Genomic DNA, 12,894 nt, shown 5'->3' on the forward strand with positions numbered 1-12,894 from the left:
ACTGCAGTTGAAAAAGGAAATAAAAAAACAACCAAACAAAAAACAAAAACAAAAACAAAAACAACCGAACCAAAAAAATCTAACCCAAAAGAACACCAGAGCCAGGTGTGGTGGTGCACTCCTTTAACCCCAGCACTCTAGAGGCAGAGTAGGAAGATATCGCACTCTAGAGGCCAAGTAGGAAGGTATCTGGGTATTTGAGGCTAGCCTAGTCTATAGAGTGAGTTCTAGGACAGCTAGGACTACAGAGAAACACTGTCTCGAAAACAAAAAAAACAAACCAAATAAGAAACCCAAAAATAACCTTACTAAAAATTAAATCTACAATATGCTATGGAGTTTAGAAGACCTTGTTTATAGTTCTAATTCTATTAAACAATTTATAATGGTGCATACCTTTAATCCCAGCACTTGGGAAGCAGAGGCAGGTGGATCTCTGTGAGTTCAGGGCCAGCCGGGTTTACAAAGTAAGTCCAAAACAGCCAGGGCTACAAGAGAAACCTTGTCTCGAAAAACAAAAAACAAAAACCAGCAACAACAAAAAACCCCAAAACAAAACAAAAAACCCAACCAACAAACAAAAAAACCAAAAACCACCCAGAAAATCCAAACTAATATTTTTGTTGCTTACTATATTTTCCTCCCTCCCTTCCTTTCTTTTTAAAGCCATGTAGCCCAGATTGGCCACAAATTTTGAATTCTCCTGCTCGAACATCATCATGAGTGCTAGATTTGAGCAACACCTGGCTTTCTATTAACGTTCTCACTACAAAATTTCTGACATTAAATTATAAGCACTTCATTAAATTCTTAAATGTATAGTAGCCTCATTAAACATAATATAATTGACCACAAAATTAAACATAAATTTGTTTTAATAAGTGTATTTACCGATTCTTTTAGTTAGTGATGGTGTTTTTTCAGTAGTTCTTACCTAAAATAGAAATATGAATGGTTAAGAATTCACTTTAGCAGAAAGCAATTATCTCAATTTGAAAACTTAATAAACTTAAAACAAACTGGCTTTATTCTAATTCAAAATATGACTATTCACTAGAGTGTAGCCTGATGGAACAGAAGAAAGTTAAGATTACCTAATCCAACATCATCACCACTTTACAGACAAGTGAGGACCAATGAGATCAAATGGCTTCTTGGGGGGATGACCAAGCACAAACTAAACTAAAAGCTAATGGTAGAACCGTCATGTCCGCTTCAAGCTTCTTCCCACAGTATACTAATGCTCTGACTGTCTGTGTCCTAATGTGTCAATTCAGACATGTTTTTATAGTTTTTTGCCCTACTAGAGATGGAACCAGATAAGGTATAACTCATGTATAGCCCCATCCTATTTTTGCAATTTTGGGGGGGATACTGGGGGGTGTTTCGAGACAGGGTTTCTCTGTGTAGCTTTGGCTGTCCTAGACTCACTTTGTAGACCAGGCTGGCCTTAAACTCATGGAGATCCTCCTGCCTCTGCCCCTGCCTCCCCCCAGTGCTAGGATTATAGGTGTGCACCACCACATCGAGTTTTATATACATACACACACACACACACACACACACACACACACACACACACACACAATTTTAAGTACTATCTAAAAGGTTACTAAAGAGACGGATCAGCAGTTGAGAACACTTGGTGCTCGTCCAAAAGAACAGAATTCAGATTAGGCAGCTTATAACTACCTATAGCTATAAAGTTCAGAGATCTGATGCCCTTTTATGGTTTCTTCAGGTACCTGTACAACACATGACACACACACACACACACACACACACCATCTTTTTTTTGAGAGTGAAAACACCAGGCATGGTGGCAGACTCCTTTAATCTCAGCATTCAGGCAGATCTCATAGATTGACAAGGCTAGCCTAGTTTACATAGTGAGATGCTGGGTTTTGTTTTTCAAGACAGGGATTCTCTGTGTGGCCTTGGCTGTCCTGGACTCACTTTGTAGACCAGGCTGGCCTTGAACTCACAGTGATCCACCTGCCTCTGCCTCCCGAGTGCTGGGATTAAAGGCATGCACCACCATGCCCAGCTGAGTTGGTGTTTTTTTTTTAAAATAAAGAAGGTAGAAACTATTTGTGAGTAAAAAGTACACTACACAAAAGCCTCATTTCAGAAGTTTAAATGGTTTCAGTATTTTAAGTTCTTTACACCCATTCTGACCAGAGTGACACATTATTTTACTCTGACCTTTTAAAAAATTTGCTTTAGAGTTAAGAATTAGAAACCTTCTTCAAGCTTTTCCCTTTAATGTTTACTACACATTAATTACAGTAGTACACCATGCATTTTACTATAGAATCATTAGAAAAACAAATGATATAAAATTTGAAAAGATATATTACATAGTAGGCCACTTACCAAAGAGTCTCCAAGTGAATGGGTTAAATGAATATTATTTATATATTCTTGCCCCTTTTCATCTAATAGATATTTACACCTAAAAGATAAAGAAAAGATTAAAGTAAAGTTAACTCTACTAGCTGGTAAGTTAGTAAAGGCAGTGCCTATCATATAAATTCCACTAACTATGAGAGACGGCACTTTCTGACAAGTCTCACAGCCTGCGTTCAAGCTCAGGAACTCTTGCATGGTAAAAGGAGACAACAATCTCCTACAAGTCGTAACCTCCGCGTGTGAACTATGGCTCACACATCCCCCGCATGCAATCAATCAATAAACATCTAAAGTCTTCCTTTTCATTGTTACTGTCTTTTTTTATATGTGGCACTGGGGATTAAACTCAGCGCCATGAGCATGCTAAGCTAGCACTCCATCACTGTATCTATCAGCAGTTCCCATTCCTTCCTTTTTTCAGATAAACTGTCAAGTAATTCAAGCTGGCCTCAAACTTGCTATCTAGCCAGAGACAACCTCGGACTTCTAATTCTCCTGCCTACATATCTCAAGTGTTGGATTATAAACAGGAATAGGCATAAACCATGCCAGACTTTTAAATATATAACATTTTTATTTAAGATAGGGTCCTGCTAAGTTGTCTAGGCTTTATAGCTTTGTGCTTTGCAACCTAGACAGGCCCTGAAATTCCCAGCTTCCTACCTCAGACTACTAAATAGCTGAGATTAAAGGCCTCACTTTCATTGTTTCTAAGGAGTCACAAAGCACTGCTATCCAATTCTTTATCCAGGTATAATTTCAAGGCTAAACTAGTTCTCCTAGTACTCATGCTAATAATACCAATTTGAGAACTTTAAAATTTCAATCAAGAGTTACTAAATTAGGAGCAAATATGGTGACACACATATCTGTAATCTCAGTACTTGAGAGGCCGAGACAAGAAGACTGAAATGAAAGCCAGGCTAGTCAGGCTATATAGGCAGACCCTGTCCCCAAAAAGAAAGAAAAAAAAAAGTAGGGCATGGTGGCAAACATCTGGAATGTATGCATTTAAGAGGTTAATCCAAGATCAGAAGTTCATTGCCTTCATTGAGTGAATTCTTGCCAGTCTGTGCTACAAGAGATACTATCTCAAAAAAGAAACAAACAAAAAGCACAGGCATGGTCCCACACCTCTATAATACTCAAGAGGCAGAAGCTGGAGGACTGCCACAAGATTTAAGGCCAGCCTGGTCTACATAGGAATTTACAGGCCAGTTAAGGCTACATAACAAGACCATATCTCAACAAACAAAATTACAAACAGGCAAGAGAAGCTATTAAATTAGTACCCTAATACCAGCTTTTTTGTTTGTTTGATTCATTTGTTTTTTGAGACAAGGTTCACTGTATAGCCCTGGCTGTCCTGGAACTCACCCTATAGACCAGACTGGCCTCAAACTCAGAGATCCACCTGCCTCTGCCTCCTGAGTGTTGGGATTAAAGGCATGTGTGCCTGGCCAAGGCTGACATGTTTTGAGAGCTCAAAATGATTAATTTTTTTTGAGACATGGTTTCTCTGTATAGCCTTGGCTGTTCTGGACTCCCTTTGTAGACCAGGCTGGCCTCAAACTCACAGCAATCCACCTGGCTCTGCCTCCCGAGTGCAGGGATTAAAGGCGTGCACCACCATGGCCAGCTGATTAATCTTTTTTAAAACCAATATTCAACACTTAAAAATTCTTTTCAAATTATTGTCTAAAGTTTTACATTGTATTGTTTTATATATTAGAAACACAACTTTACAGCTGAGCACTTTATTTTATAGAGGTAAGATGACAAAGGGACTGAAACAACAGGGTTTCAAGATGGAGGCCAGCATGGAAGACAAAGTGAATTCCAGGCCAACCTGAGCTAATGGTGAGACTTTGTTTCAAATTAAAACAAAACAAAACAAACAAATAATATATATTATGATAGTTTTTCAGGACCTCTCATGGCACCATGAACTCATGCTAATTTTCAGGAGTTTACTTCTACATAAAAAGTATATTCTTTATATACTATACCAAATAAAGAGTATACATTTTTATAATTTGGTGTCTAGAAATGAAACCATGTAAGTATCATATGAGCAGTAAATGTTTTGGTTACCAGAAGTCTTAGGTGTGCTTTTGATTTTTCTTTTTTTCTTTTTTAATACCTACAAAGTAGGTGACCTCATTTCTGTAAACTTGGTGTGAATTTCAAGCCATAGTGAAGGCAAAAATAGTTGAGGTGAAAAGTAATTCAAATCTTTCCACTGTACAATGTCCAACTTGCCTATTACTGAATGAACAATTAAGAATTTTACCCTGGATACCACTTTGCATGCTGTTCCCAAGGGTCTTCACATGGCTTCCAATCCGTGAGCCCTCCTCCACAGTGAAAGCACTTCACTTTATCCCCTTCACCTAAGAAAACATACAAGTAAAACTGTGTATCTGTGCAAGCAGAAAGTTTTAGAAAAGTGACCATTCAGTACTCAGGAGGCAGAGGCAGGCGAATCTCTGTGAGTTCGAGGCTAGCCTGGTCTTCAGAGTGAGTCCAGGATAGCCAAGACTACACAGATATATCTTGTCTTGAAAAAATAAAAAAGACCATTCTAACATTTAAGGAGTGTCTAAGTTACATAAAACCTCATGGCTTAAATGATGGATCCACATTCCATCTAGATATGATAGTTATCATTTGAAGAAAAATATATACTAAATTCACCATCTCAAATATGAGATGCTTTGTAGAAGACAAATTAAAATCATAGTTTTTATGTTAGAAACTACAATTGTTACATTCTTTCTAGTGCATGTCATTTGGACTATCACTATTAGACTTACTTCATCAAAGTGAAATTTGTACAAGTTGTAGTCCAAATGTTAACAAGAAAATTCAGCATTAATTACAAACTATTGTTAGGGACAGAGCTCTCTGACATGAAACAGACCTTTAAATTTACCATGTTATATAAATACAGATTTAAAATACAGGAACTGTTTTAAAACTGCTCTGAAGCAATAAGGCAATCTTCAAATATGTGGTGTATGTTCTAAACGCAGATGTTAATTATTGTTAGGTTGGCTTTTTGAGAGAGGGCCTCATGATGTACCCCACACTGTCTTCAAAGTCAGGCTGAGCTTTCTACCTCAGCTGACAGCTGGGTGGAACTACAGGTATGTGGCACTACGCTTAGCTTGATGTCAATTTTACCACGAACCAAACTAAACTCTCTAATGTTGACTCTTTTTATGAGGTTGTGACGAAGCTTAGAGAAAACTCATGTAGCAAGGATTTTGAGCATACAGAGTAGATGTTCAATAAATGGCAGCTAGTATTACTGTTAGATCCACCATCATTCTGGAATCAATACTATCTTTCTCTCAATTCTAACCTTCCCCCCAAGAATTACATGAAGAGATTCAACTGATCAAAGCCATAGCCTTTTAACATAAATTCAGTAGTTACATTAAAGATTTAACATGATTTCAGAGAATGATACTGGTAATAAGCAATGCTGAAAGTTTGTGTCTAAATAGTTCAGTTCAGAAGACTAAAGGCAATGACTTTCTTCTTAGGAGCCCTCTGACAGCTGGAAAGAATTTCCTGGTTAAGTTTACCTAAAGCATAAAATCCAGCTCTTGCAAGCTGCTCCTTGTTAACTGAGTATATCCATGATCCAAAAGTACCGATCCGGGCTTCATATTCTGCCATGGCTGGATTTCGTGGAGAATTTGTCGAATTTGGGAAATTTCTTTCAGAACTCACACCAGATTCACTTCGAACATTATTAACATTCCGGCCCAAAACAAAGAAGCAATTGGGAAAGTGTCTCCTGTGTTCTGACCAGGCGCGATCACAGGGCTCCCAATTTTTCAGTTTTCCTCCACAACAAAAACACTGCACTTGATCATCAATCCCTGTGTAGTAGAGTCCAGCACTGGCTAGCTCTCTGGGGGTTAAATGGGCATAGTCTGGCCAATTCTGAAATGACTTCAATCTGGCTTCCTCACTACACATGGCAGGGTTCCTCGGGTATATGGTGTCTGAAATGTCTACAACCTGTCCAGTTCTCAAAAGATAATCTGCATGGGTCTCAGATGGCCTGTCAAGAGCAAAATGATTTCTGTTTCCCACACAGTTTTCAGCTTTGTACTGGCCATTTTGGATACCAGGATTTGTAGACTGTGTGGCACTATTTTCAAAATAAAAACCATTGATAAATCTGCAATTTGGGGATATCTTCCTGTGTCTTCCAACAGCTGAGTCTCCATATTGCCATTTACCTACTGCTGCATGACAACTAAAGCACTGCACAGTATCTCCTTCACCAGTATAAAGAAACCCTGCTCGTGCCAATGTTGATGCTGAAACAGGACTACTACTTGGAAAGTTAGCAAATGTTTTTAATCTATTAAACTCTTCTACAAATTCTTCATCCTTATTGGAGTCTGAAGGTACACAAGTTCTAGATGCTTCAATACTGTTAAAAGTCATCTTCTCTTGGAAATTGGACTTGTCCACCTTTTCTAAAAAGAGAACATTGCATTAGGAAATCCAAAACTCACAACATAAGGAATATATTTCTGATATTAAGCACTAATAAATTATCCAGCGATGACATACAAATAATGGCACAATCACTAAGACACATTTTAATTCTAAACTCTAGAGTCTTACACTACCAAACCACTTGAGTTTTAAAGGCTGATGCTGTTGTTCTTCTCAGTGTTAGGGCTTCACATAATGCTAAACACATGTTTTGACACTGACCTACAGTCCCAGCCTGCTTCTCTCTTATTTATTGTAGTCTTGGGTATCCATCTCAGGGCCTTTTGCATCTTAGGCAAGTGCTCTACCAATGAGCCTCAACCTCAGTCCCATTTTCTCTTTTGATGAAAAATAGTATGTAAACAAACAGCAGAATTACTAATCTTAAGTACTCATTTTATATAAATATGGAAACTATGGCACAAAAATTATAAATATTAAACACGTGAAGTCATTAATTAGGAGAACATGAAAGCAGTATAAAATATGCAGATTATTAAAGACTATGCATAATTGTTATAATGAATCATTATATATTCAAGGCATCAAAGCTAGATTTTTTTTACTATTTAAAAAGAAATGAATGTTTAGAATGTTAATGAATTAATTTAAAATATATTTTTGCTTTCTTGCTTACCAAAACAAAGGTGTTACTAGGATGCATAAAATGAGACTGATGTATTTAAAAAAAAGGAAACAGAAAGTTGGGTGGGTGGATCTGGGAGAAGTTGGGGAGGTAAGTAAGTATGGTCAAAATACAATGTATAAAATTCTCAAAAAACTGATAAAAGTATTGAACAAACAAAGCAATTATTCACAATGTTGGTTCCAGCATGGTAAGGATATCAAATGCTTCTCACTTTCATGTGTAGAGTGCACTTTTGCTGGAAGCAGACCATTCCCTTTTTGTGTGTGACACACACACATACACACATACAAACACACACAGAGAGAGTGAGAGAAAGGGGGGGGGGAGAAGACAAGCACAGAGAGACACACAACTTACATACCCAAAACTGCCAATAAGTGAATGTCTAAAGAAACATTCTGTCTCCAAAGGGAGTCCAGGACAGCCAAGGCTACACAGAGAAACCCTGTATCGAAAAACAAAACAAAATAAAATAAAAAAAACATTCTAGATATTTATAGATATTAATTGAAGTTACTTTTGCTATCAACTTCTGTTGGCCAAGGAATAATCTGAATGCAAGAGTATTTAGCAGGCTCCAGCTGCCCAATTACAATCCAAATAACACACTAAAGGGAGTCAGCTGGGTTATGGGAAGAGTGGCAAGATAGCTTGTTCTCCAATACATGTCTGAAAGTGCAAAATGATGTTATAATAGTTATACAAGGACAATAAATAAATCATGGTCGCCTTAGACAAAGCAGACAGAAGAGCATGTGGTTACCCTAGCTACAAGACAAACCTGGTTCTCCAGAATCTTCCACATTGCCATAATGTTGTCATTATGTTTGTCAAATGCAAAATAAGCAAAGGGCTAAAACTCAAACAGGAAAAATGAAAGATTCTGATGTAAAAATGAATGCATATCTGGATATTTCTCAAGGGAGGATGTACAAATAGCCAAGCAGCACATGAAAACACATTAATATAACACTAAGCACCAGGGAAATGCAAATTAAAGCCGCAATGAGGTACCACCTCACACCTATTAGGCTAGCTATTATACCCAACAAATGCTGCTGAGGATGTGAACAAAAGGAACCTGCAAACAGGCATGTAAGTTAGCACAGCCATTGTGAAACCCAAAACGAAGGCTCTTTTTGTTTTTGTGTATGTATGTGTGCCTGGTGTGCATTTATATATGTGGATATAGTTTTCTATTTCTCTCTACTTTGGTGAGGCAGGATCTCTCAGTTGAACTCAAAGCTCACTGATTGGGCTGGTCTCATCAGCCAGATTGTTCCAGGAATTCTCTTTTGCCTCCACCATGTGCTGGGCCATCTCTCCAGTCTCTAAATGTAGCCTCTTCAAAAACTAGACAGAATTAGGGGTTGGAGAGATGCCTCGATAGGTAAGAGCACTTACTGCTCTTCCCGAGGACCTGAGTTCAGTCCCCAGCATCCATATCCCTATCAGGCTTCTCATGACCCCCCGTAACTTCAGCTTCTGGACAGTCAATGCCTCTGGCCTTCTTAGGCACCTGCACTCACATTCACACACCCACACATTTAAAAAATGTTTTTATTTTTTGATTTTTTTTTGAGACAGGTTTTCTTTGTGTAGCCTTGGTTATCCTGGACTCACTTTGTAGACCAGGCTGGCTTCAAAATCAGAGGTTTGCCTGCTTTTACCTCCCTGAGTACTGGGATTACAGGCCTAGGCCACCATGCCTGGCTCAAATGCACCTAATTAAAAATAAAAAATTTCAAAACCAAGTAGACAGTAATGGGGATATTATTCAAGTAGAACAGTGCTTAACTAGCAGGCTCAAGGCCCTGGGTTTAAGCCATAAGCTGGGTGTGGCAGTACATCTATAATCTCAGAACTCATGAGGTGGAAGTAAGAGGATCAGAATTTCAAGGGCACTCTCAGCAACATAACAAGATTTTAGGCCAGTCTATGAGTCACAATCTCAAAACCAAACAAAGCAGAGACAGCTCTAACACAAGATCTAGCAGTCTTACCGCTGTGCATACACGTAGGTAAGAGAAATCAGCATGCTGGAGAGACACCTGTATTTTTACATTTATTATAGCACTGCTTGTATTATGTGGAGTCAGCTTTAGGTAATCGGTGTTGAATGGACAAAGAAAATATAGTATATTTATACAATAAAATATTTAGCCTTAAAAAGACAAAAATCCTGCCACTGGCAGCAACATGAATAGAACTAGATGACATTACACAAGTGAAACATGTCAGGTACATACATATGTGTAAGTTAAAAGGTTAATCTCACAGTACAGTAATTACCAGAACCTGGATGAAGGAAGATGGAACGGGAAATAGGACAGTCAATGGACACAAGGATGTAGCTGAACAGAAATAACTTAGCTTGGAAACAGAGTTTCACTATGTAACCCAGGCCGGCCTCATATTTACTGCCTAAGCCCCCACAGTCCTGGGATTATAGGCATGTACCACCAAGCCCCTGCAGGACAAAAAATTTTCTTTTTTTCCTGTTTTCATGTGTGTAGGTGCCAAGTGCCTGTGCATGTGGAAGTCCAAGACTGATGTTGAGATTCACCCCCAATTTCTAGTCCATCTTATTCATTGAGAAAAGCTTTCTAAATAAAACCTAGACCTCACTGATAATGTCTAGCCTGCTAGCCAGCTTGCTCTGGAGATCCTGCTTCTAGAATTAGGGATGCGCGACCATGCCCACCCAGCTTTTATTTGGGTTCTGTGAATTAAAACTCAGGTCCTCATGCTGACATAGCATATGGCTAAGCCTCTGAGCTACTGACCTAGCCATGATTACTAAATGCTCTGTAGTAAACTAGGAAAACTATGGTTGACAATAATTAACTGAATACTTTAAAGGTTAACAAACAAGTTTTAAATATTCTCAATGAAAAAAATAAATGCCTGAGAAATAGTAAAAACTACTTTGCTATGATTTAATGCATATTTCCCATATAATGAAACACCACACTGTATTTTTTCCCACACTGTATCTTTATACATTTATATAATTACTGCTGTCAATTAAAATATTTAAGGGCTGGAGAGATTGCTCAGCAGTTAAGAGCACTGGCTGTTCTTCCACCTGGGTTCATCATTCAATTCCTAGCACCAACATGGCAGCTCAAAGTTGTTTGTAACTGTAGTTCCAGGGGATCCTAATACAGACATGCATGCAGGTAAAACACCAATGCATACACTCTCTATAACATTGCAACATCATCTTTAGCCTTCTGACCCAATATATCTGACACACATATTTGTGAGGGAGAAATTATTGAAGACTTATTTACCCTGTCTTGGCAGAGTTTGTTTGTTTGTTTGTTTTAGATATACATAAATGTTTTAAGCTAATAGAAGTGAGATATGCTATATATGGATTTTCATTCAGAAATTTGGACTCAACAAGATAGGAAAGGTGTTTACAGCCAAGTATGGTGGCGCACGCCTTTAATCCCAGCACTCGGGAGGCAGAGGCAGGTGGATCGCTGTGAGTTCGAGGCCAGCCTGGTGTACAAAGTGAGTCCAGGACAGCCAAGGGAGAAACCCTGTCTCCCCCCCCCAATAAATATAAATATAAATATAATAATAATAATAATTCATTTTCAATAAAAAATTTAAAAAAGATTTTTGAAGGAATAATTGCTAAAAGATACTGAGACCTAGAACAACTGTACCATTGAAAAATATCACTCACCTGCCTTTATATGTATTGCATTTTAGTGATTCTGTGCCATTTAAACCATATAGACTTGGGGGAAAAAATTCTATTATTTGTTTTCATATGTGGCAATTGTTTTTGCCTAGTTATTTTTGCAAGCTTATTCATCATCTGTTTCTATTCTTTGGATTGTAGACACTATATTCTGAAGGGACGAAAGCTTTATTTATGAAACTCATTGTCTCATAGTGAAATATATTATCTCATTTCTTTTTGCAGCTGGATATTCACTGACCCAGAATCAGTGATGATTAATGGCAGCCAGACCTTAAGACTGTTGTGTTTGACTATTTATATCTGATATTATTTGTGTAATTCAGATTACGTTCTCTGGGAAAGAAGAAAGTAAAGTCTATGTGAACATTTATGAAGACATGAATAAATGTATATATTCCTAAAAAAAATACCTCTCTTGAAAGATGACAATAAATTTCAAGCTTGCAAGGCCAGGTGTGGTGGCACATGCTTTAATCCCAGCATCGATAGGCAGAGGAAAGGTAACAATGTGAGTTCGAGGCCAGCCTGGTCTACAAAGTGAGTCCAGGACAGCCAAGGGTATACAGAGAAACCCTGTCTCAAAAAACAAACAAACAAACAAACAAAAAACTCCAAAAATTTCAGGCTTGTGGGGCCTTGCCAATTTTCACTAGTATTCACATATACCTTAAGAGCTGCCTTTTCTCTATCTCTGAACAATTTTTTGGAATATAGTTTTAGATACTTTTAGCTATCATTTTCCAGATGCTTGAAAACATTATGACAGTAACACTTAAAGCACTTTGTTGAATCAGCATAAGCTGGATGATTATATAAAAGATTTTAAAAAATGAAAAGGCTAGTTGATAAGCTAGTGAGAAAAAATATAGAAATATGCAAAATTTTATATTGTTTTAAAAGAATTGTTGCATAACCAAGGAAATGGATTTAGAATGAAGTCATATAAAGGCGAGCTTCCAGTTTAAAACCTTGGGATTTCAGTTAATTAAAAATTTATTACAAGCCAATATTACAAGGCTGCTAAAAAAATTCCCACCCCTCAGACTATGCTAGTGTCCAGATGTAGACCATACTCGTCCAATTCAGCTATGTAATATTACCTCCAGTTCCAAACACATTTTAGGAGGAACACTGACAAATGTTCATGTCCTTAGAAGAGCATTCAGGATAATATTATATGATGAATAGTTAGTTGGAAGACCATTTATCTCAAAAGTCTGGGAAAGGATGACATGTGGAAAAGAAATCGACATTCCATGTACACTTTTACAGTGGAATTAAGGCCAATGAGTATACTTATTTTATTTTACTTATTTTTTGTATTTTAAAATGTGTGTGTGTCATAACATATGTGTGGAGGTCAGAGGATAATTCTCAGGAGCCAGTTTTCTCCTCCTACCATGTGGACTCTAAAGATAAAAATCAGGGTTAGCAGCAAGTGCTTTTACCTAATGAACCCTCTGGCTGGCTCATAACCAACACATTTAGACCCATACATGAATGAATTTTAAAAGTCAAGTACAGCACATAATGAGCTGGCTTGCCTTTGAGATTATGAGTTCTTCCATCAGTAAAAAAGACTTCAGAC

General features: G+C 37.7%; 1 protein-coding gene across 3 annotated transcripts in view; it reads right to left on the reverse strand.

The window, feature by feature from the left end:
• Positions 1 to 12,894, reverse strand: part of XIAP (X-linked inhibitor of apoptosis) — a 46,428-nt gene that overhangs the window by 12,354 nt on the left and 21,180 nt on the right. For all 3 annotated transcript variants that reach the window (XM_084788740.1, XM_084788739.1, XM_084788741.1), the window contains 5 exons: positions 7,947 to 8,030; positions 6,006 to 6,914; positions 4,706 to 4,805; positions 2,377 to 2,455; positions 892 to 934 (listed from right to left, as the gene is read on the reverse strand). In XM_084788740.1, coding sequence (XP_084644866.1) covers positions 892 to 934; positions 2,377 to 2,455; positions 4,706 to 4,805; positions 6,006 to 6,882 — 1,099 coding nt within the window. In that variant the 5' untranslated portion in view covers positions 6,883 to 6,914; positions 7,947 to 8,030. The remainder of the gene's footprint in view (positions 1 to 891; positions 935 to 2,376; positions 2,456 to 4,705; positions 4,806 to 6,005; positions 6,915 to 7,946; positions 8,031 to 12,894) is intronic.

This window comes from Acomys minous, assembly GCF_964271855.1.
Source record: "Acomys minous genome assembly, chromosome: 7".
Taxonomy (NCBI): domain Eukaryota; kingdom Metazoa; phylum Chordata; class Mammalia; order Rodentia; family Muridae; genus Acomys; species Acomys minous.